The sequence below is a fragment of the Rhyacophila brunnea genome, unplaced genomic scaffold, assembly GCF_057557595.1.
Source record: "Rhyacophila brunnea isolate RB1 unplaced genomic scaffold, BYU_Rbru_1.0 scaffold_22, whole genome shotgun sequence".
Classification (NCBI taxonomy): domain Eukaryota; kingdom Metazoa; phylum Arthropoda; class Insecta; order Trichoptera; family Rhyacophilidae; genus Rhyacophila; species Rhyacophila brunnea.
Genome location: NW_028232882.1, coordinates 20,914,888 through 20,941,364, shown reverse-complemented (window position 1 = coordinate 20,941,364; position 26,477 = coordinate 20,914,888). Strand labels below are relative to the sequence as shown.

The window sequence follows — 26,477 nt, the reverse complement described above, 5'->3', positions numbered from 1 at the left end:
CTAACCTAACCCAACCTAACCTAACCTAAACTAACCCAAACTAACAAATAATCCAGTTTATCGGCTATTTTCAAAATGCGTTTTTCGCTGTATTCCGTATAACCGAACAGTACCTCTTCTTCTTCTTTCGACCATGTCCAATCCTTTTTTATGATCATACAGAGTGGACGTTTGTATTAACAGATTTTGTTTTTACGAGAAATGGATGTCAGCTATTTGCTCAACCTATTAGGTCCATACACAACAGCCTTCGCAGATTGAATTTATCATGAAGAGACGATTTTCGTGGCTGGGACACGTATTCCGGATGCCGCCAAAGAGTGCGGCACTTCGTACCCTTGTGGCACAGCCTCAAGGGTTCCGTCGCCGTGGCCGGCCCTCCCTCACCCTGCAGCGGTGCTACAAAAGTGACCTACGTGCTGCAGGTCTGACATGGCGGGAGGCGCAGGAGTTGGCGATGGACCGAGGGAAGTGGCGCGAACTTGTGCTTGAAGTAAATAAAAAACAAACAAACAAACAAACAAATATAGAATACTGAAATGTCATTTTGACATTTCATTTTGATTTCCAGAGTAACGCACGTATATATTAATAATTTAGTTGCTAGAACCACCCCCTTCCCTTAGCAACCAATAATAGTCTTTTACTTTTTACGGATTTTTCTGAAATAACTTTCCATACAAAACAGAATTAACTGAAAATGAATTCAATTCTGCTTAAAGATGGCTAAAAGTATTAAAAGATTGCGTTGGCATCGTGTTCTGATATATTCTAAAAGTCTCAAATGTCTAGCTAGTCGGGAAGTTAGTTAAAAATGGATTGCAAGATTTGTACTGGACAAATATCCACCGGACAAACAAGAATACGAGCTAATAAAAACGTAAAATAAAAGGGCTCGGCATTCTTAGTCGTCCTAAGTGCAACACAGTGTCTTGAATTACTTACACACCTACCAATCCATTTTTTACCTTTCTTTTATTTTCCGGTGGTTTGATTGCATACTTTAAAAGTGTTTTATAATTTGTCTCAATGCACGGTGAACTGTGATACGACCAACTGCATACGTACAATCTTCTAGACACGGAAATAATTTTATACTGTTATTTATTACCATAGTAGCTTTTCGTCATTCTCAAACTTTTCAGTATTTCATAAACTATTTCTTTTATTCAAATGAATAATTTACAAAATTTTGAGAATGTAACATCATTCCAAATGTAAATAACGCAAGTAACATTCCAATTCCAAATTTTGGAATGTTACATTTAAAAAAACTTGTAAACCTGTAGACGTTATAACTTAAATATTGTCGAGAGCAGGACGTCGGTTAGTAATTAAGGTAGGTAATTAATTTTCCTTGATTTCATACACAAAAACCGATACTTAATAAATAACGCAATTTAATAAGCATTTCATGTATAACCTTTTTCTTCTTCTTCCACCCTGTCACGTCCCAACATTGGGGCATAGGCCAAGCACAAGTTGACGCCACTTCCCTCGGTCCATCGCCAACTCTTGCGCCTCCCGCCATGTCAGACCTGCAGCACGTAGGTCGCTATTGTAGCACCATTGCAGGGTAAGGGAGGCCCGGCCACGGTGACGGAACCCTTGAGGCTGTGCCACAAGGGTACGAAGTGCCGCACTCTTTGGCGGCATCCGGAATACGTGTCCCAGCCACGTATTACAAGTATAACCTACTAGTTTAAATTATATTTCTTAGATAAGAGTCTCGTAGCATAATTGGTTAATGCACAGATTGGCACGACCGGCGACACCAATGGTTATACGAGTTCAAATCCCGTCGAGGTTAGTATTTTTTTTCTAATTATTATGTTTTCTCTGGGTATACATCTGTGGATCTATTCTATACCTATCGACCGCTAAAGTGATAAAGTGATAAATATTATCAAACTTAGGGTAGGTTTGTATCAAAATATTAGCACTTATTGTAACAATTACACGAAGTTGGTTTTTATTGTTGCAATAAGTGCTATATTTTAACAGCACCTCTCTTACTGCTGTTAAAATAAAGCACTTATTGCAACAATAAAAACCAACTTCGTGTAATTGTTACAATAAGTGCTAATATTTTGATACAAACCTACCCTAAGTTTGATACTATTTATCACTTTAGCGTTCGATAAGTATAGAATAGACCCACTGAAGTGTTTTAAATTATGTATGTTCAATATTTTTCAGTATTGATTTTCATTTCTTTTATTTAGCAACACATTAATTACCAAATGATATTATTCATTGCATTATGTAAGTGCTTTTACAATAATTTAGAAGTCATTGAACTGATTTACCAATAGTAAGTAATATGTAGTAGTTCGTAGTGAAATCAAATAGAGAATTATTTTAAGATGGTGCGGTTGGCCGGATACATAAAGATATACGGTCCATTTCGGAAGCCTATACCGGTGGATCTGCCGGTAACCGAATCATGTTTGAGTGTAGAAACCCGCTCGCAAAAAAATCGCAATTTGCATTTCAATTTCAAATTCTAATTATTTTACGATGTGGTACACCGGCAGTACATTAAAAAATGTAGATACACGAAAATTAAATTATACACGGTGTTTCGAAATATATTTCTTGAAACTATTACGGGTATGTATTGGTTTTTTTTCTTCTTTCACAGTGTTTACATCCTTTTCAGTCATTCGACATTTTGGATTATTAAATAATATGGTACTATGTAAGCTATAAATATACTACGGCCATAGTTGCTGCATTAAGGCTATACCTCAGTTGAGGCATGGTCTAAAAAGATCGTGGTATTAACTTTCTTCTTTAAGCACTACGGTGCATGGTTGCAGCATCAGTACCGTGCGGCTCCGTCTCGGGACGTAATGATCACTTAGCCGGCTCGCACATCACAACTCGCCTCGTGTGCCCAACCGCCATAAATCAAAGCTTCCGAGAACGGGCAGGCGGTGTTCCTTGATAAAACCTCGCACATCTGCCTAGCGATATCGACATTCGCCGCATCGTGGCTGCTCCGAACGCGGCGACAGTCTGGAGAGAAATGGCCGTTTGTGCAGCTGTGCGCTTGCGCGGAGTCGACTTATTTTAGATCCAACATGCAGGCTGTAACAAATGCGACATGTTGCATCTGCGGATCGTCTCGCGTCGCAGTTGCATTGGCCAATCTGCGAAGCTCCATTTGATAACGTTTGTTTCTTGGTTTACGATGAAGTCACATCGACGAATTTGTCGTAAGACGCATGCGGCGAGTTCTGATGTGCGAGCCCTCTTAAAATCACTTCTTTCAGATACGTTTAAAGCGTCATAGAAAGCGGCCGTGCATATCCACGGCTATGCATATATGACGGGTGGTGGTGAGAACTGTTTTATTAGTAACAATAATAATATATTCATTGAAATGTTTTCTTTTTCAAGTAAATGGGTAACGTTTTTAGTCATCTTTTTCAATTATTTGCCATTTCACTGAAGTATCGTCTTAACCCAACAAAACATTTAAAAATAGTAAAAAGTAGGCCAATAGCGAGATTTAATTTAATGCCGATTGTCCAGAATCATTTGGTCAACAACGGCCTCGAATTGGCGCCGATTATCTTCAATGGACGACACCAGACACCAACACAAATTTTGTCATTAACAGCGAACCAATCGAACGTGTGACCCATTATAAATATTTAGGAACATGGGTCAATGAGAAATGAGACCAGTCTCAGGAAATAAAAACTAGAATTAAGATCGCAAGGAGCGTCTTTCTCAAAATGAGACGACTCCTTAGCAATCGAGATCTTAACCTAGGTCTGAGACTGCGTATGGTACGTTGTTATGTGCTCTCAATTCTTTTCTATGGTATGGAAGTATGGACGCTGAACCAAGAGATGTCACGGAGACTTGAAGCTTTCGAGATGTGGCTATATAGACGCAACCTCAAAATTCCTTGGACTGACCGCGTGACAAATGTTGAAGTTCTCAATCGAATGGGGAAGGACCGAGAAGTTCTACGTAGTATCAAAACCAGGAAACTACAGTACTTCGGCCACATTATGAGAGGACAAAAATACAGCATTCCCCAACTTGCCATTTAAGGAAAAATCAATGGGAAGCGTAGCAGAGGACGGCGCCGCATTCCGTGGCTTAAGAACCTCCGTGATTGGTACGAGTGCAGCTCCACTGAACTGTTCTGGGTAGCAGACGACAAAGATAAGATCGTCTTGATGGTGGCCGACCTCCTCTAGGGGATGGCACAATAAGAAGAAGATCTTCAATGGGTTAAAAACACAAAACAAGTTCCCTGGTAAAAGAGTATAATTTACCCATAGTGTAAAAAAATTTAGAGGGCAGTAGAAGAGACGTAGGCAGAAGGATATTCTGTTAGCTATGCAACCTCCGTAAGTGACTGCATCATATCTATGGTGTTTGGGGATATTGTGTGGTATTTATGTAACTAGTTTCAAAACCAACATTTTCTACTCTACAAACAAACTTTCCAAAGGAATATCCGCTTTTGATCGGCCTATTCAATCTAGACCATGTTTGGCAATACATCATAGAAGATGGTACAAAATGGTAGGTCACCATACTAAACCTGTGCGTAAAACACGGTCTCATCCGAGGGCTCCAGGTTTGATTCCCAGTGAAGTTACAATGCATTTATGTGATTGTCTGAAAACCTGAATGCGTAAAAAATGATTATTTCACTTCTACTACTGCAATACTGCTTTACTACACTTGCGCATCTATTCTATACACAAGGCTGCTATCAGCCACTATCGAGGGCAGCGCTCGAAATGGAAAATTTTACGAACCGGAGCGCTCGATGATTTTACGAAAATATTGTAAAATAAATAAAAAAAAAAGTATTTTATAAAAATAAGTGTTAGGTTTTTTTGTTTTATGGCCGATCTAGCTCAGATAGTCAAATTATTTTCCTGAGAAATTTTATTAATCAGAACGGCGCTCCGGTGCGTTCCGGTCCATTTCGAGCCCTGATCGAGGGTAGTTTATCATATTATTTTGTTTTAACAGCACCTCTCTTGGTTGTATTAACTTTTAGAGCGAGATAGACAGTTTTGACTGTTAAGACGGATAACTTATTGTAACAATTATAATACCCAATACATAAATAAAAAGAATAAAAATAATAAATAGTGACATATAATTGATGCCTTTCAGATCCAATGACCGCAGTCATATAGGTACGATAAGTATAATGCTCAGAATATCAGTCCTATGCGACATTTATTTTACCACGGGAAAAACTCGGCTACAAATCGCAATCCTCAGTTTTCAATGAATACGACAAAATATTCATCAGAATCACCAACGCCTTGCGCTACAAAGAATTTTCGAGGGTTTTTTCAAGGCGGTTTCATAGGCCCTGGCCGAATTCAAATTAGCAATACCCAACGCGGATAGAAGAATAGTTTTCAATAAAGCATATTCTCTCAGCCGGCACAATTTTCATTTGACTAGCATCAAGTAGAGTAGTTTGCGTGCCAAAGTCCTTAAAGAAACCTCGATGGTAAATGCGAGGTATCCATAAAGGCATCTAGAAAAAAACACCCAATACATAAATATTATGTTAAACTACCTCGATAGCCATCGATAGTGGCCGATAGCAGCCATGTTTATAGAATAGATGTGTTGGGCCGCATAACTTGTTGTAGTGTTAAAAAGAATAAAGAAATCAAAAAAGCCATTAAATTTAATAGTTCTCTAAGCCATAATAACAAACGTCAATCGTCATTAATATTGAAGATTTTTTTAAATGGAGATGGAATGTAAAAATTAAAAAAAAAACACTGGGAAACTCTGGGAATACTGCACTAATTATTTATACAAACTTTTAGTATTATCTTGCTTGTTATTTCCATACAACAAATTTAAAAATGATACTTATGTCAAGCTGGAAATTGCTTCAGCTATGTATACATGGAAACCGTAATATCAGTTAGCCAGTGGACACCACCCTGATTCTTATTTCATCACATATTGTATTGTTATCATTCTAGTTATATAATAAAATCTAGTTGGACAAATTTACGAACACGGTGTGCAACTAATTATTTGTGAATTTTTCGAACAGGCCAGAACAATAGACGACATGCATATCGATAGAAAAATATTGATTGCCACAAGCCGACAGTTGCATTTTTAATGCCAACTTTCACTGCACAGTCGAAAAAAAAACAAATAATGCAATTATTTTTTGCGTTGTCGCGTGACTTGCTCTATTGTGTATTGTAAGAATACATACCTGGCTTTTAATATATTATATAGATATTGCACGAATTTCTTGCAGTGTCCAGTTCTTTGATTTGGTCGATTAATCTAATCAATTCAATGTAAATATGGGGAAATAAGGGGCAAGGAGTTTATTCTACCCGCTATGTTCAGTTCAATCAGCTGTTGGGTCAATCGAGCCGTCCAAACTAGTCGCTATAAAGGCCAGTTTTATTTATTTTTAAAATTCTGCGACGTTTTACTGTGGACGTGAAGATCTTTTACATATAATGTTAGTCAGTTTTGAATTAGTTTAGTTGTCTTTTGTTTCATGTAAGTATTATTTTTATTTTTGATAATTCTCCATACTATTCTCTAACGTGAGCACATATTTCAGTGCATGGTGACCTCAGTCTTGGCTAACTGCTTCTGAGGCATTCCAAGGCATAAAAAACAGCTGATGCTTCACATCAAGCATATGAACTTGTGATGGGCCCGATTAAGACCGGGTGTGATGCGAGATGGCTTGAATCGGAGGGCATTTTTTGTGTTGTTACTCTATTACTCTCTTACATTATATTTTTTTCATCTAAATACAGAATATTCTTTTATTTACTAATCACAATGCAAACTCTGTAATTTTAGTGTATATTATGGTATATTGACCGATCGCTGTCATGTGCTGTTTATAATATGTTTAAAATAATTATTTTTAAAAATTAAATAAATAAACTAAATTAATTTAATTTGAATTTAGTTGAAGCGTTAGAAGTCGTAGATGCATAGATATTTGACATGTGGAAAAATACCACCTTGATTTCGTTCCGGTAACTCTACTACACCTTAACACAGAGACAGTGCAAGGTTTTCGTATAAATACTATACGCGTACCAGTGCAGTAACAACTTGATGAAATGACGAAATAAAAGATCAAAGGTATGCGATATTAATTAGAAAAAATCTACAATATCATTTATGAGTAGGATACAATTAAATGCATTAATATTTTTGTTTGTTTTTGTTGATTAGAAAGGTGTGCTTTATTGCTTACAGCAAATAAAAAAAATACTTGCATTATATTGATAAGCATCTAAGAACACTAATGTTTGCATAAGCATAATTATTTTTGTGGCAATTGAAATTCCTCGATCCCTCCTTCCAGACTTGTCATCGCATGATAGACGGCGTAAATTAAAACCAAATTAACCCAAGAAAACTTTAGAATAAAAAAAAAGTGTTTTCATAATTGGCATGGTACTCGTTATATATGTTACGCCGAATGTGCGAAATTGACTATTACATGAAATGGCCAAAATTTTGCCTAAATCATAAAAAATGCATGCCCGTTGTCTTATTCATGAATTAGGCAAAATATCTGCCAAGTGCGTGAATTCGGCAGTAATTTTTCTGCCTAGTTCATGCATTGTCAAATTAGATAGTAGCGCTACGGTGGTGTTTTTTGCAACTAATCAAACTAACCAAATGTGTCAAATGTCATTGATTATATAAAAATATACCAATCAATAACCACAATGACGTTCATATCCATTTACTATGCCCAAAAAAAATCTAGAACTATAATAATATGATAATGGAAGAATTTTATTAAAATGTATTTTCGCGATTTCATGCAATGGTCGATTGTTTGTTTGTGATACTATAATCTGTTTGTTAACACTTGTTAGCTCATCTCAAAATGGACATACAGTTAAATTCAGAATTACAAAACCTTACCTAATAATAATAATATTATATTATGTCCAATTATAACTAATAAAACCATCCGTATTAAATTTACTTTTTCTACTGTCATGTTGACAGTTTAGAAATTCCATACCCTGGCGAATTCACGCACTTTCATTTTCATGAATAAGGTAACGGGCTTGACTTTTACATGAATTAGGCAAAAATTTTCCCATTTCATGTAATAGTCAATTTCGCACATTCGGTGTAACATATACACAAATAAAGGTCACGTGAAAATAATCCAATCCGATAGTACATTTCGTGTTTGAATTATTTTATGGCGAGCGAGAAGGCCTCTTCTCATCGGGAGTGATCGTAATTTACTATATCAAAATAGGAATCACGCACATTCTAGTGCACGCCAACCAAGGTCATGACAAGTTACTCCTGGGACACTCTCAGCACACGTTTGTATGGTGCATAATGTTCGTTACGCCACAGCAGTGGCGAAGGGTGGAGGTGGGTCGGATCTTAACAGCCTACCTCCACCCTTCGCCACTGCGCCACGATATATACATATACACAAACAAATATAATACTCATATTATTATGTGTCATCCTTGTCATCGACAATATTAAAATATTTTTTGTTCTAGACCTAGACAATAGATACAACGATATTTTACAACGTTTTTTACAACGTTTTTCTTAGGTCGTATTCTTATTTGTCCGGTGGTTGTTTGTCCGGTACAAATCTTGCAATCGATTTTTAACTAACTTTCTGACTAGCTAGACATTTTAAACTTTTAGGTTATATCAGAACACGATGCCAATGCATTTTTTTAATACTTTTAGCCATTTTTAAGTATAATTGAATTCATTTTTAGTTAATTCTGTTATGTATAAAAAGTTATTTCGATATCATTATTGGTTGCTAGAGGGTCCTAGCAACTAAATTATTGAATAATATATACGTGCGTTACTATGGAAATCAATACGAAATGACATTTTATTATTCAGTATTTCTATCAAGTACATTTTTTTTGATCGTTTAAGCTAGTCAAGTCAAGTTTATATGATTCAACAGAAAATTTAAAAACGTTGTATATAAAAAGTTCTTTTTATCTTGTAATTATTTACTTGTACGTCAATAGTCATTTTCAGCGGCCTGCCCTACTATCCAGAAATTCTTTCTTGATTTTTACCGCCATTAAATTGAGAGATCATAATATTGTCACAGTAAAGCTGGAGTTTATGGTTTTGAAAATATTCTCAAACTCTCTATATTCGACTAGAGTTAAGGTTGATTAATCTGACTGAGAATAATTATTGTATCTACATTTGGCTAAAATAAATTCTTAGAAGTCACCTATCACCAGTCAACTATCAATTTTTAACATTTACATTGAATTTATTTCATAAAGCAGCCTTTCTCTATAAATGTTTTGAAAAATAATTAATGGCTCACAATTGAACACTTTCGGAATTTGCATTTCACCCTCTTAAAATCTCAATACTGGTTTTGTACGCACACTATGCACAACTATCAGCTGTCACTTTAAAAGGGTGATAAACAATTTTCTTCTTACGGGAAATATGTCTTCAGTGTTCCAAATTTAGATAATGAATCACAAAATATTTTTACTTACATACATCAGTAGTACAATTAAAGTCGTTATTAATTTTAAAACAATCATAGACTCTAAACACACTCACTCAAGACTCACTGACTGAATAGTATAGTACCCATGGCCCCCACAAGGGAGGAGCTAGCAGGGCTCTACCCTGAGGGCCTGGGCTCAGAAGGGGCCCGGCGAGGCGTGTCGACCAGATAAGTGAGATAAACACTCATCACAAACTTGATTCAATATTTTAACAATTGTGTATCACTCAACATCTCCATAATTCAAATGGATGTATTAAAATATACAATAAAACACTAAATATACACATTATTTTTTCCGCGTACACCATTTGAAAAACGCTACTGTAGAGCGTCACACTGCCTTTATCCTTAACGATAGGTAGGGGGCCCCGCCAAAGCTCCTAGCCTGGGGGACCGCTTCACGATGTGGGGCCCATGATAATACCTACAACAAGTCATACACACTTGTCTTGAATTCAATGAACTCGCAGGAGAACAAGTTTGCTTGTTTGTTGAACAATGTTTTTTTGACTCCCGTGTGCCCAATTCAATGTTTTTGTAATATTCGATTTTGACTGTCCTCTTGCGCCGATGTCTCGTCTTCTCCGGCTCCGAGGCGTCATGTGATGGTGGATTCGCCTATCAGATTATCTGGAAATATATCTAGACATACCTTACAGGCGATTCCAGTGGCACAGAAGAAGGCATACCCGTCAAGGGTATTTAAGGTATGTGCCAAAATGAAGAAGAGAGGCGAGATTCGGTACATGTGTAAATAGTGTGATGTTCTTCTGTACAACGTGGGTTGTTAGCAAAAATATTACACTCGTCGAAATTATTAAACTGTTTTCTATTGATCCTTAATTTTTCATTTAAATATTCCTATAAATAATCCAATAAACTAAGATTACATTATATAGGTACTTAGGTACTATAAAAAACCAATTTCACTCAAATTTGTCCGGGAACAGGGATAGATTTTTTAAAACCTGCTGGGCTGAAAGTGTTAATATAAACAAAATTCAATGGATATTTTTTTTTAAAGTTATCTGAGAGAGACCTTTTTACATACTTACTCAGAAAGGTGGTCACCCTAGGGTTCATGTACACTTTGAACCGTGAGAACGCTTGACCTCACAGAGGTCATTTCGACCATTATGGCTACTGGTTCTTTATAACCCCAGCTTTACATTAATAAAATGTGTTATATAATCTACAAAGGGTGATATATCTGAACTCAGAGAAAGATGTCTGGAAAATGTAAATTTTTAAATGTTATTTTGGGTATTTAAGATTTAATCTCTAACGTTTTTATGCAAAACTAATTTAAGTCAATGTATTTTTTTCCCTTTCTGCAATATATACTACCACAATATAAGCGTTATGCCAGCGCTCCATTGGCGAGCCAAAAGTCTGAGGACAATAAATCGTCCGACTTGTCTATGCCCTGCTCTTGATCACCGAACGAATAAAAAAGTCGAGCTGTCAAAAGTCAAAAGTTGCAATTATCGTAATGTCTTTCGATAATCCCACAATTTTGTGTTATTTATATTATGTAGACTTGCATAAAATAATAGAGCAATGAAAACAACATAAGTTTTACGTTTTCTTTTATGAATTTCATAAATACAAATAAAAAAATAATTGATAAATCTCTCATTTTCTAATGTGTAAATTAACAAATTAATCAATGAAAATGTTAAAAACAATTACAGATTTTTTTTGGTCCAAATGATTGCGTATTTATGTCAAATCGAATTTGTATAGTGATCAACGGACGAAGTCTGGCAACTCGGAGAGTAAAATATCAAACATGTTTGAAATCCAACGATCCTAGTCTGCGGATTAAAAAGTCCGCAGATCCGGGGTGCTCCACGCGAAAAAAAAGTCCGAAGACTGTAAATTGTCTGACTTGCGTGCCAGTGGAGTGCCGGCATTAGGTATACAAAAATAATGATAAGTAGATATCTCGGAAATTAAACCAACGGCAGCCGTTTTAAAACCTCTGTCATAAAACCAGCCACAATGAATCTATTGGTGAAGGTTTCACATCGACAGTTTATTAACAAAATATTTCATTGAATAGGACCTATATTTGACTATAGCTAAGTTTAAATTGAATGTTTTTTTTATGGCATTCCCACCTGTATATCAAAACTTAAGTCTCTGCGTAAACGGGTAATATGTGAAAAGTCGTTTACAATAATTTAAACATAGATAGTTATACCTACTTGCCAATATATATTATTATAGCCAAAGTGAAGTTAACGTAAAGCTGAGATTACATGCAATAATTTCTAATGGCTTGTCGTATTATTTTTATCGCCTTCTGAGCCGTTCAATATTCAATAATAGGATTCATTAATTTACACTTTGTTTAGAAACTGTGTTTTTTTATAAATTAATTTTTGACTGATTAACTTCAAAAACTTCACTGGTTAACTAATAAAGTAGGTTAGTGAGTTTATGAATGTAGAATTATACGTAATTACATTTAAACATTCATTCAATATTCAACACCAATCCAAAACACATAGTTTATCTTGATAATTTAGCCCAAAATCATCCTCTCCATCAATTTTGGTTTAAATTGTTGAGATAACTGTGTTTTGATAATTGAATGAATGAATAGTTCGAAAACTACGACATAAATGCCATCCGCTATCCGCATTAAAACGGCTGCATAAACGCAGTTATCGATACCTTTTTTCCACACCCATGTCGCCATTTTTAAGAGAACTATTTTTTTCATTCAAAAGATATAAGCAACGCTAATTAACACTTTTTTAAGAGCATTGCCGAACGGTTGACAACTACCTTACCGAATAAAAAGACGTAGTTCTATATCCTAAAATTCTGAGACCACTGTTAATTCAGCCAGTTTAGAAACCATTGAACCACAGTAAGTTCATAATTTCTTGAAGCACCCGTCCGTCGTACGTGCTGAATATGGTCTAATATAGCACGTTCATTCTAGATTCAGTAAGATGTTAGATTAACTTAAGACTAATAAAACAGTACATTACAGATGACCGTAAAAACTTATCTTGTAATTTGCTATTACAATTAATTGCATTTTTATTTTAAATAATTATTTTCTGACGCTCTGTTTTTTTTATTTTTCAGCCAGTGCGGCCAAGTTTTATTCCCGTCGACAGATTTGTCCCAGCGAGACGATCAACTGCTGACTACAATGCCATCAGGTCTTCGATGTTCTCCAATCACAAGACATCCAAAGATGACGAAGATTTATTTAAGCAGGTAACCAATACAGTTTTACCTAATCCAAAAACTAATACAATACATCGATTCTCTACTCGTGTAAAAACGACGTGTGAATTTGCCAAACGCATTATTCGAATCCATGATATACGCTTTCAGAAGTGAATATTCTCCCATTCTACTACGGCAGGCACTACAATAAAAATATAGTATGCCTCAGGTCAATTTGAAAAAAAAAAAAACCACCATTACTTCGATTGCATAGGGGACACGAGACGTTTCGGACCCTCTTAGTAAACTTTAAAATAATAACACACAAAACTGCGATACAAAAACTAATTTACCATAAAAGTTTCACATTTTATACAAATGGATACTTATACATTTTTTTAGAAGTTTTAAAGATTTGGTAGCCACTGATATTTTATATTTTTTTCTTTCTTTCTAGTATTTTGATAGGTAATCCATTTTCAAATGCAATATATTCATAGTATTTTTCTGTTTCTGTTAGTACATTCATAAATTAACCAAAAATCCGTTATGATCATAATATACGGAGCTGGTAATTGCCGATTAAGAATTATCATGCACGAGGCTTTATCTAAAAATAAAATTATTCTCTTCTCGTTGGAACTTCAACATATGCACAATTTAATCATTATTTACGTTTGCATAATTATTTAAATTCTTACCTAGCATTGCATAATAATATAATAATTTAAATATAAGTAAATATATATTTTAAAGTAAGTACCTATAATTCACGGACGTTTATTTATTTTCGAATTTCATGAGATTGCGTGGCGCCTAGTTGTCCCGGCGCCGAATCGTCATAGACTCCCATAGACGCCTTGTCGATACATTTTGGTGTTGATGACAATTAATACTTATTATTCCTGCCTAATTTAAATATAGGCCAAAAATTCCTGACTTGGTCTCAGACCTACTATTATTATACTGGAAACACATTATCATTACGCCACGTGAGCTCATCACGTACTTCTAGAACATTGTACATAATATACTGAAATTGATAACCGACAAACATATTGTGTTAATTTGTTAATTACCTGTAATTTTCAGCTGCCTTCCAAACCACTAATTTATCTCTCTTAAGAGGATATTGAGTGATTTATGTATAATATGATTAGCTTTTGTACCTACCTCGTACCATAAAAAAACTTCTATATGACATTTTTTTTGATAACTTATCAATAAACTACCAAACAAAACGTTTGTATTTTATTATTAAATGAGTTTTATGCCTCGTTTCCATTACGCCTCGTGTCCCCTATTTGAAGAAAGAAAAAAAAACTTTAAAACTACCTACTCTCAGAATTTCAGAAACGTCGCTTAAGGCGAAGTCTTCACTGAGCCTTTTTTAAAGAGGCACCTAGCGGAAAAATACGAAGCTTGCAATTTGAGACATTTTTTTGATAATTTACAATTTCAACTGTATTAATGAATAAATATATATTTGAAAACATTAAAAATAAAAATATTTTTTATTTTAAGTCAAAGACAAACTTACAATTGTAAAAAATGTAATAAAATGTGAATTTGTTCTATCGATCCGCACCCTATTATTACATATATTTTATGGTCATATTTATTATTAAAATTTATTTTATTAAGTTTTCTAAGCATCACTTAAGCGATTTTTGACAAATTCATAGTTTTATTATTTTTTATATCTATTTTAAAAAACATCGATTTTTATAAAAAATATAAATGTGTATAACTTGAAATCCTTTTTATTTATATTAATATAAATATTTTATTTATCTTTATAAAAATAATTGATTTGATATAAATAAAAAGGATTTCAAGTTATACACATTTATATTTTTTATAAAAATCGATGATTTTTAAAATAGATATAAAAAATATTAAAACTATGAATTTGTCAAAAATCGCTTAAGTGATGCTTAGAAAACTTAATAAACTAAATTTTAATAATAAATATGACCATAAAATATATGTAATAATAGGGTGCGGACCGATAGAACAAATTCACATTTTATTACATTTTTTACAATTGTAAGTTTGTCTTTGACTTAAAATAAAAAAAAAATATATTTTTAATGTTTTCATATACATATTTATTCATTAATATAGTTGAAATTGTAAATTATCAAAAAAATGTCTCAAATTGCAAGCTTCGTATTTTTCCGATAGGTGCCTCTTTAAAAAAGGCTCAGTGAAGACTTCGCCTTAATCTAAAAATTCATAAGGCAGTCAAATTAGTCTTCCAGTATGGAAATATAATTTTAAATAATCATAGATAGCCAGATCGCTTCAATACATTTTTATTGTAATTATGTCTGCCGGAAACTTATATGCACTTTTGAAATATAGTATTATTAAATGCCGGTAAAATCAATTTAAGTCTTTCAGCGCCATTGTAAATTATTATAATTCATTATTTATTAAATGTAATTACTCACTTTTACTTAAAATACGAGTGGAAGAAAAAAATCGCCAATATTATGCTGATTTCACACCGTATGTCAATATTTAAAAGAGCAGTAGATTTGTTGTTTTTGAGAGACTAATTAGTTATACTTACAAAAATAAAAAAAAACTCAGCAGTAAACTGCCGGAAGCCGCCATTAAAAAGAATTAATGTTGTTTATTTTATGCAAAATAAATTATTGCATTGGCCATTACTCAATCAATGCATATAATGCAAGAATTTGATTTATATATTTTTTACCCACATCCGCTCCAAAAAGAGATTATGGTAAATCTATATAAAAACAATTAATACTAATAGTCTGGAGACATGCCTAAATATTGAACATTTTTTTTTATTTTAATTACTATATGAAAACAATAATGCATCAAAATTATTTATTTACCAATCAATCCTCTGGCATTTCAATGGACCGTACCCACTTGACTACTCATACAATGTGGCTGACTGTTGTACCTACTCGATCCGAATCAGAATGACACTATAGCTGAAATATACATGCTGTCTCACTTTAACATTTCTCACAGTGGCCAATTGAATTTAAAGCAGTACCACGTGGTATCTAACATCAACATTAATTTGTCAATACGATGTAAGCCAGGTCGCACATCGTATATTTCGATGTAGTTTTGTCGATATTCACAAAATAAAACGCATGTAACCTAATGTACCTCCGCACACTAGTCGAATGCGACAAATTTTACTGGACATTGGGTGGAGGGGAGGTATAATTCTAAAATTCTCGTCTATGCACACGGAAGATAGTTACATACTAGACTAGATAGATTCCTAATAAATAATACTAGCAGAGCCATCTGATGGTCGCCAGTCTATCTCGCTAGGTCTTGCAGACGGCTCGGCGGTATTGGATATTAATATAATTGTGAAGTATGCATAGACGGCGCCATAGTTTTCCCTTTGGGATGGATTTTCATTCACCTCAGATAGTTTGACATTTAGCTGATTTGTCAGTTTTACGATTTGCAAGTCGTCACTGCCAATATAAATTAGAGTCATATGCGTAGTCTATTCTGGAGTCTGGCCTTCACCATATCGTCTGACACCACTTCAGACTGATAGACCTAGCAGAACAGCTGGTAATCGCCGATTGCTACCACTGACATTTTAATAGAATATACCTAATATGTTTATATATTGCACTTTTTCATTCATACTTATTTGTTTTCGTTGAACCAAGAAAACATATTACACATGTTGTTGGTTAGTTTTTTTAAACCAAACAATAGTAGTTAAAAATATTACTCTCTCTATTGAATATCCAAAAATGATGTATGATTTAATGGCAAAATTTTAAATATTTTATAGACAGATGCGTATTATGGCTTGGTTTCCTAGGGCTTAATTGAATTTTAAAAACTAACCAACACCATCTATGAATTGTAGTCTTAGTTCAATGTAAACAAATACGTAGAACTGACAAAGTTACGTCTGTACTATCTATGGTGGATTCACTCTACCTCCACCCATCGCCACTGCAGGTTAGTCTTATTTTTCATACATTTAGATTATTGCGTTATAAAACGTTTTATTTATTCAATGGGGGAAGATCCCATTAGATTGAAAAAATGTAAAAATGCTTTGCTTAGGAGGAAAAATGGTATTTTATTTTTAAATTCGTCAGTATGTACTTAATATACTAATGAATAAATTCCAACATGCTAAATTTATTATTTAACAAATTATCTGGGTGGAGAAATAAAAAAAAAATATTTTTGTCATGTAAAAAAATGGAAAAAGTCGCAGGTTCTTAATTATTGTACTTAATTGTGTCGTAAAAAGGTCATAATTGACTATATTTGACTTTAAGTAAGATATTATATTTCACTTAGAAGTGATCAACGATAAAATAGCAAACGACATGCGTAATGTCATTATTAAAAGAAACATTATTGCAATTTAATTTTTATAGTAGGTATTAATAGTTACTAATGATATAAAAGAAGAAAAAATGTGACTGTAATTTTATTTATAATTATTATTATAAAATACATAAACATAATTAATTTTTAATTACTTGTATTAAACGTCACATAAATTTCATTTACCTACCTAAATGTAGAAATAATACAATTATTACTGAATCAGGATAGTATGTGATACTTACTATAATAGTGAGAAGAACGTAATATATATAATTATAATATAGTTTCTTATATTACTCGTTAGTCTGGAATTATTCAATTTATTGATAGCAGTATTAAAATTATCTTCATGGGTGCTAATAAAAATGTCACATTTTTTCGATTATTCCTGCGAATTCTATATTTGAATTCAGACACGGCAAATAACTTGTTATAGGCGGTTTGCGAAAGAAAACAAATGACAATCATTAGTCTATTAGTTTGACAGATGAAAAACAGTGAAGTGGTTTTAGATTATATTGGATTATATTTTCGTAGTAATTAGTGAGGAAATATGCATTGATTTGTGCCTCTTACAGATTTGAATATGTTTGTGGAACAATCATTGTGTTTTGTGAAATATCAACCATATAGAAAGTATTAAGTGACATTATAATTAATTTGCAGTAGATGAACATCAAAAAGCGAAAATGTATGGTGACAGATATAAAACGCGATTTAAAAATGATTTTATCTGTGTTTGTGTCGAGTTTTATCAGATTGTGCTGGATTCAAATGGAAGTAGATTCGGGACTCTAAAAAATGAATTGAAATTGTTTAAAAATCAACAAAATGGTGCGTTTTCCAAAATCTCTTACGATAATAATATATAGGAGATAGGAGATAATAATACATAAGAGGTTATAGTACACAAAAAATGTTCATATTTTTTCCGCTAGGTGCCTCTGGTAGATATTATGGTATTAATAATTCACATATAGAGATATATTAGTAATTTATTGTAGGTACATTCATTTGTTAAAAATTGTTGTTTTTTTTCTTGCAGGATCCGAACAGTTGGCGCACCAAAAATTATTCCAAAATACTCGGGAAAACGCTGAGTTGTGATGAAAATGATCGACCCATTCTCAAATTCACTGAAAACAATAATATCAGTACTCCAAAGAAACCGGAAGCAAGTGGTACTAAAGGTTGGGCCTGCGCTCCGAGAAAGCGACCCGTTATTGGTCCACCGGATATTATATTTGATTTACCAGGGTATCATGAAAATATGCGTACGTATAATATAGTGTAATAAAACTTAAATATGTAATTAGTAAAATTTAAAAAAAATTGTCATCCAAGCATGTTATGTACTTTACAAAACGCTATGGGCTCATATGCGAAACCTTACGATGAATTTTTCGCCAACGTTTACTTGACTTCGTGTAGAAAAAGAAATTATAACGTAGTATACTGAATTATGTACATTTTGTTGAGCTATATACTTACTAAAGGCTATACCTCAGGTGAGGCATGGTCTAAAAAGATCGTGACTAGGCGATGCGCGGATTCCGGGTCGCGGGTGCAAATGACGCGAACCGAACGAAATATAATTTGTCATAAAAATTCAACATGCGTCCTTTTTATGTTATGTTTATTATTATATTCGTAATAATAATAGTATACTCATTGATATGTTTTTTTTTTCAAGTACATGCGGAACGTTTTTAAGTCATCTTTACACGATTTAAGAATATATTCATCCGACTCCATCACAAAATAAATTGACGTGCGAACAGGTCAACTATCTCTCTCCGAATGGCAACGCGCCTCAACGCGGCCAAAATTTTGTTACACATAGTGTTGAAAATTATTTGCCGTTTCACTTATGTACGCTCATAAAGAGTTGATTTGAAGTTTTGGGGTTAAAATTAAAGTAGAACAAAGCCAAATGCAATGGAAAATGTGGAGGCAAAAACAAAGAAATAGGCAATTTTAAAGACAAGGGTAAAATTCAAACGCAACTATAATATCAATAATGCAACACAGAATAATATCTTTTAAATTGAGAACAGTTAGAGTTAGACTTGAACTGGTATTAATATATATGTATAAATGCTTTTTTGTAATAATTAATAATAACACTTTTGACAGACAACGATATTTTGGATTGGGGAAGAAACGACATGCTCTTGGCGGCTTTAGGAAACCAGCTCTATATGTGGCATTGTCCGTCAAACGAAGTTGGAAACCTATACAACTTCAACCAAGACACTGTGGTGGTTGCCAAGTGGGACCCAGAGGGCCTCTTCATAGCGGTAATATCCAAATTATGCTCAATATTGTGTCGAAAAATAACAACAACAAAAAAAGAATTATAAATCAGTAATGCGTATTTTTTATCCTAATGGTAACATCATATGCTACTTTGACTAGAAAAGGTGGCATTAGTTGATCATGTTTAAACTATTCTAGATTCTAATAATTGATCTAAGCATTTTACTACGGTAGATTCTAAATTCAAGCTGCATCAAGTACCCTCAGTCGAAAGCATTATTTTATGATCTTTAAAAACTCAACATTACTATAATATAATCTTCTTCTTCTTCAATGGCAAGGCTCAAGTCGAGCCCTGGCCTCCTCTACCGCCGTCTTCTAGCCGGAACGGTCCTCCGCACGTCTTTTCCAGTTCATGATTTTAGCAGCTGGTTGGCATCTTTTGTAATGTTGTCACCCCATCGTGCGGCTTTCCCACTGGCCTTTTCCCCCCATGGATTTCCTTGAAGGATCTTCTTTGGTATCCGTGACTCAGACATGCGCTGGACATGGTCTGCTCAGTTCAGCCTCTGGAGTTTTATGAAGGTGGAGAGTTTTGAATCTTGGTATAAGCGGTATAGTTCCGTGTTGTACCCAATTCTCCATTCCCCACCATCATTCATGTGTCCGTATATCCGCCTTAGGATCTTTTTCTCAAAGCAATCCAACATTTCAGCTGCTTTCACATTTAGCGTCCATGACTCGCACCCGTATACAACGACTGTGCGTATGACGGTTTTATAGAGCCGGGTCTTAGTTTTTCTGTGGACATTTTTGGATTTGAATATGGGCAGCAATGAGAAGTACGATACGACTACAATATAATAATCAATTCATATTAATTAATAAAAAAAAAAAATAATAAAATATTGATAGATCAAAATTTATATTAATAAAATATCATCCCAACCTTTTTTTTCTCAGTTAACTATTTGCATAACCATGAGAGTTCTAATTTTAACCGTACAATATTTATTTTTTAATCCAGGTCGGTACATACCTTGGAAACTTATATATGTTTGATTCACTGGCCAAGAAAATGATAAAGATCGAGTCGCGGCATCATCAGGCAATTGAGGATGGCATTGGATCAATAACATCACTCAGCTGGAATCCACGAGGTTCTTTCCTGGCTTGGTAATTACATTGAATAATATTCTATTCTAATCTATACATTTTTTAGTTTAATGTCTTCAACATTTTTCATCGTTATTTTTTTTCTCATCCAGTGATCCAGTTCACAATTCCTGTTACCTAGGTAGCTATACTTTAACGGCGTCTGACTTACTGGCTTTCATCTTCAAATTGTTCGTGGCAATATTACTACCTACTTTATTGTAATTCATTCATGACTACGACTTTCAAAATTGTGAATGACTGACTTACAGACATCTGTTGACTTGTTTCAAATCAGTCATTCAGAAACGACATAATGTTGTTGAATAAAATACCATACTTATGGGCCCCACATCGTGAAGCGGGCCCCTCTACCTAAGGATAAAGGCAGTGTGATGCTCTACAGTAACGATTTCCAAATGGTGTAGGTACGCGGTAAAATTAATGTGTATGTTTAGTGTTTTATTGTATATTTTAATACATCCATTTGAATTATGGAGATGTCGAGTATTGATACACAATTAAAAATTGTATCGTTCAGCCATATAACTTTAAATAACAATATTGATGAAAGAATATAGCGCCGCAGGCGACTTTTTTTACTATTAAACCAAATTTGTAATGTGTGTTTATCTCACTTATCTGGTCGACTCGCCTTGCCGGGCCCCTCCTGAGCCCGGGCCCCCAGGCTAGAGCCCTGTCAGCCTCTCCTCCTGTGGGGGCCATGATCATACTACTAAAAGCTGTAAATATGAACTTCAACTATGCAAATATTGTAAATGGTCATAATTATTTAATACACAAGTATATTTATTTTAGCTGTGCAAGCACTGGTACCCTGAGCATTTCCAACAGTATAACGATGACCTGCTGCGGCGGCCGAAAGAAAGCTCATGAAAGCGACATCATCAACTGCTCATTCTCTCCCGATGGCCAGTTCTTGGTCACCTGCGGACTCGACTGCATGGTCAGAATTTGGAATCTGCCTGACGTGAAGCTGTTCTTTCAAATAATGTTCCCAAACCCTTCGAGGGTAAGTTGTAACACACTTTCAGATGATAACTAATAACTGAATATGGCGCCCAAACTCCTATTGAAGATATTCACTAAAACTATTTTTACTCCATATATAAAATCATAGCGAACACTCAACTGCAGAATCGATCGAATACGTGTTTTTTACGGTTCACTTAAGGGCCCACATGCTCAGCGTAGGTCAAAATGGAGCTTTTATGATATTTTCAGAGCATGACCCTGGACATTCCTTAAACGTTGTAGATAATCTATTTATATAATTTTGAAGCCTTATTATCCTTTATATTTATTTTAAACAGTTGATGACTACACAAAGTTTTTTTATTACATTAAATAGTATTCTTTTAAACCTCTCGCTCTAATGTTTTAGAATATAGTCATATTTCAGTACATCCATGTGCAGTGGTCTTAAGATTTTTTAGATTTATTATTTTTAAACGCATTTACAAAACCATTAGTAAAATTAATGTTAACAATATATAGTGACATATTTACGATAAAAAAATATATTTTTATTATTCAAAAAATGGGCACGATTCACACATTTGAAGATAATTCTAAAGATACTGATTATAAGCTATATCTTTGACGATTCAAATGTGATGAACATCCTACGAATAATGATTGCTTTATAATAATTATTGACCTAAGAATAAGGTAGTATTTTTTTGAAATACGCCATTTCTATTGGCATTTCCCAGTGGTTAAGCTACGACATGTGGCCATAGCCATAAATTGAAAAACGATAAATGAAGTAGGGAGTAAGATCATGGTAACGCGCGTGTTTGAACATGTACAGTTAAAAAAATCGGTTCGGTTTTAAGAATTAAGAATTTAACGTATGTTTGAAGTTTGAATTGTCTGTTTGTTGTTTAATCTGTCGACTATGTATATTATGCTATTATCAATCCTTATCCTCAAAAGCAACACATCACGATCATAATATAAAATATATCAATAGCCATATTTTTGTATATATCAGCAGGGCCTATTCTCAGGCGTGATATTTTTTATCACGACCACCCATGATCGAGTTAACCGCAAGTTGTCAAATGTCGTTGAGTAAGACATGTTAACTGTGTGAACAGTTATTGTAAATAGCTGCCTTGTTTAGAGAATTGGTCCGAGTGATATCCGTGTTATTTTGGAGCAATAAAAAGAACGGGAACGTGGTATTACCGTGTGACTATTAAGAGTAGCCCAGTAGATATCCTTGGTTTTAATACCCTTTAAAATAATTTTTTTGTCAATAACTGCAGTATAATTTTTTATAGGAACATTGTATGGTGAAATATATTCGGCTAACTTTCCATTGGACTTTGCAATTGAATGGTAATTTTGTAGAATTTGCAAGATCTTGCTTTCTGTAAACACCGTATTTCATGATGGTTTGAAAACAAAGGTTTGTATTGAAATATTAGCACTTATTGTAACAATTACAATAAATTAGTTGTAATTATTACAATAAGTGCCATGTTTTAACAGCACCTCATAGACAGTTTTGACTGTTTAGACGGCTAACTTATTGTAACAATTATAATACCTACCTCAATATATAAATATGATAAAATGATAATATTTATCATTTTAGCAGTCGATAAGTATAGAATAGACCCATAAGTATTGCAAAAACGTAATTTTATCTATAAATATGCGTCCAAACTTGTTTCATAAAATTATTGTTACAATAGACTATATGCACCTTTTTACACAGGCATTGGCATGGCACCCCTGGCGAGGATGTCAGATGGCTCTCGGAGGTGGTCACGGAGCAGGACGAGGAGTTGGAGACGGCTCCCTTAGCATCTGGGATGTAGGAAGGCAAACGAATCTCTGTCATAAACTCGCATCGTCAGCCTGCTCTGTAGACTCCTTGGCCTGGAGCAAACTTACCGCTGAACTTGTGATCGGCTATTGGGTTGATGGTAAGATTTCCATTGTAGACTGTAGTATATCGCTATCTCAAAGCAACAGTGAGATAAAGTGAACAAAAGTCGATAGTATTGAGATAAAAGTATGCTAATCGATTGCCGAAAGTTATACCTACATAATGAATCACTGAGATTTTTTTTTTAATGTCACTGTTACAATATTATTCAAATCATGCTGTAACTTCAAAACAGAAGGGTAATAACTAAAATAACTATTATATAAAAATAATCTTACAGTAATAATATTATGAACCGCAGAATAAAACAAAGTGAACATAGTAATTTATTAAATGTGTAAATCTTGCCCATTTTTTGAATAATAAAATGCCTAATTCTTGTCAAATTTGGGATCACAGAGATTATCAATATAATTTTTTATTTTAAATATTTCACTATAATAATGTCGACATAAATTTTACTAATAGTTTTATAAATGCTTTTAAAAATAAATAAATATAAAAAATCTTAACACCACTTCACATGTACGTACTGAAATATGACTATATTCTAAAACATTAGAGCGAGAGGTGTAAGAGAATACTGTTTTATGTAATAAAAATACTTTTCGCAGTCATCAAATGTTTAAAATAGATATAAAGGATAATAAGGCTTCAAAATTATGTAAATAAATTATCTACAACGTTTAAGGCCATGCATTAGTTGAGGCACGGTCTAAAAAGATCGTTGCTAGGCGATGCGCGGACTGCGGGTCGCGGGTGCAAATGACACCTGTCAAACGAAATATTATTTTTCATATAAATCCAACATACGTTCATTTTATGTTCTGTTTATTGTTCTATTAGTAACAATAATAATATATTCATTGACATGTTTTCTTTTTAAAGTAAATGGGTAACGTTTTTAGTCATCTTTACACGATTTTAGAATTAATTGACCCGTCGCCATCACGCAGCAAAGTGACGTGCTTCTGGCTCGAGATTCTCTCAGTGAATGGCAGCGAGTCCAAAATTTCGTCGCGCCTACAGTTGGAAATTATTTGGCGTTTCACTAATGCGTCACCTTAAGGAATGTCCAGGATAATGCTTTTAAAATAGCATAAAAGCTCCATTTTGACGTACGCTGAGCATGTCCCCCCTTAACAGATTACTTTACTATTTAATTTTTATGACACAAATATTAAAGTTTAATTATTTCGAAACTAGTATATTTTCACTTGTCCCACTGTTGCTTACTATTAAAATTCAATTAAGATTTTTTTCTAGGTGTATGGCTAGGTAATGAAGATAGCGAAGATAACCGATCTCGCCTCTTGGTTCTTGCTGCTCCAGATAGGGTTACGGACCAATTTTCCGTTCCTTTGGGAAGGATACGAGCCTTACTCTTCAGCCCTGATGGAACAAAGATAGGTAACAACTGGACATAATCTTCTCCGTTTGTGTGCTTCCTTTATCGACTATAGTGTATTTTCATATTTTTTTATTTAAAATATATCGCCCAACATACTTCTCAACTGTGAATCACTAACACGCTCGACATATAGTACAAAAACAATACATAAATACAAAACTATGTGAAGAGATCTTCACGTCCGCAATATTAATTAATTAGAATTAATTATTTGTTGTTCACTGCGCTCCTTTCACCCATGGGCGCTTTTCATTAAAAATTCTCTGTAAACTCAGTCAAAGCACTCTTGAGTGCGTGATGACCTCAGTCTTGTGTATCTGCTCCTGAGATATTCCCAGACGTAAAAACTGCTAATGCTAATGCTTCACATCAAAGACAGGACCTCGTGGTATGCTCGACTACGTGTACGATGCAAAGGTAACAGGCAACCGATCTCGAGTGGGGAAGAATATGAATAAACTTAAAAACGTGTCAAGAATATGTCATTCTAAGCTTGTGCTTCGTTCTAACAACTGCTCTCGGCATATGCACTGACGCTCATTCAATATTGGTGTATTTTAAGGTTGCAACACATACTATTTCACGTCTATAATGTGTGTTTTATTTTCGTAGGACACTCACAAACCTTAATACAAAATGTAGTGTAGGGTATATATAGCCTATCTGAATTATATTAATTAATCTGTTCTGTGATGATAAAATATTGTATTATTTTGTTTCGCATTTCTAGCCAGTGCCTCGTCCGATGAAAACCTTCTCATCTGGAACTTTTTGGGGACAAGTGGACCGCTTTTGAACATGTACAAGAGGAAAATGAAAAAAGGTCAGATGAAAATTCACGAAATCAACGAATACAACAACTTCGGTTATACGATAAGATAAACAAAAATAGAAATACTTACTAATGCTTTTATCTATGTACTCACAAATATTTTAATATATTATCCATTGTATTGTTAATTATAATAATTCTATTTTTCGATGTCTTTATAGCTAATAAGCTAGGCTATCATACCAAAATTAGTCCATTTTATTAATATTTTAACTATTGTTGTTCAATTTTACCCATAGGGCTCATCCCACATTACTAGATGCTGATTGCTAGATGTTACAATAAATATCGCAAAATCTTTAGTTTCATTTTCAATGCCGCGACCAGTAGTGTAATGCTAAATAAAATACTGCATAATTACCTATTACCTATTTCCACTTTTTCAAAAACACATTATGCAATATTTCGACTGAATAATATGATGTAGGTATATAAATTTACGTGCTCTATTTTTACCTTAGTTAAAAAATAACAAGGCCGTATTTTTCTACATTAACGATATTCGAAATTGTTGCGTTTAATTTCAACAAAAACTTTTTGAAGAAGTTTTTGTTGAAATTAAACGCAACCGGAACGCAAACGAACCGGAGTTTGATTCGCCTGAAATAAAGTTCCGGGCCGTGCTACCCTCCACCATATCACTGGCTGTAATGGTTCGGACATTTTACGAGATGTCACTGTACTTGTACGTAGACGCAACACAACATAATTAGTTCTACCTATTTCTACACAATATTACCGTAAAGTATGATATAATACTTAATGGGTGCCGGACGAA

At 34.0% G+C, this 26,477-nt stretch overlaps 1 protein-coding gene across 1 annotated transcript; it reads left to right on the top strand.

The window, feature by feature from the left end:
* Positions 1 to 10,164: 10,164 nt before the first annotated feature.
* On the top strand, positions 10,165 to 25,749 carry LOC147070195 (protein cortex-like). Its single transcript, XM_085949919.1, has 9 exons — positions 10,165 to 10,266; positions 12,665 to 12,799; positions 18,165 to 18,393; positions 19,256 to 19,419; positions 20,406 to 20,554; positions 21,353 to 21,566; positions 23,283 to 23,493; positions 24,723 to 24,866; positions 25,598 to 25,749. The coding sequence occupies exons 1-9, from the start codon at positions 10,165 to 10,167 to the stop codon at positions 25,747 to 25,749; spliced, it is 1,500 nt and encodes a 499-aa protein (XP_085806045.1).
* The last annotated feature ends 728 nt before the right edge of the window (positions 25,750 to 26,477 follow it).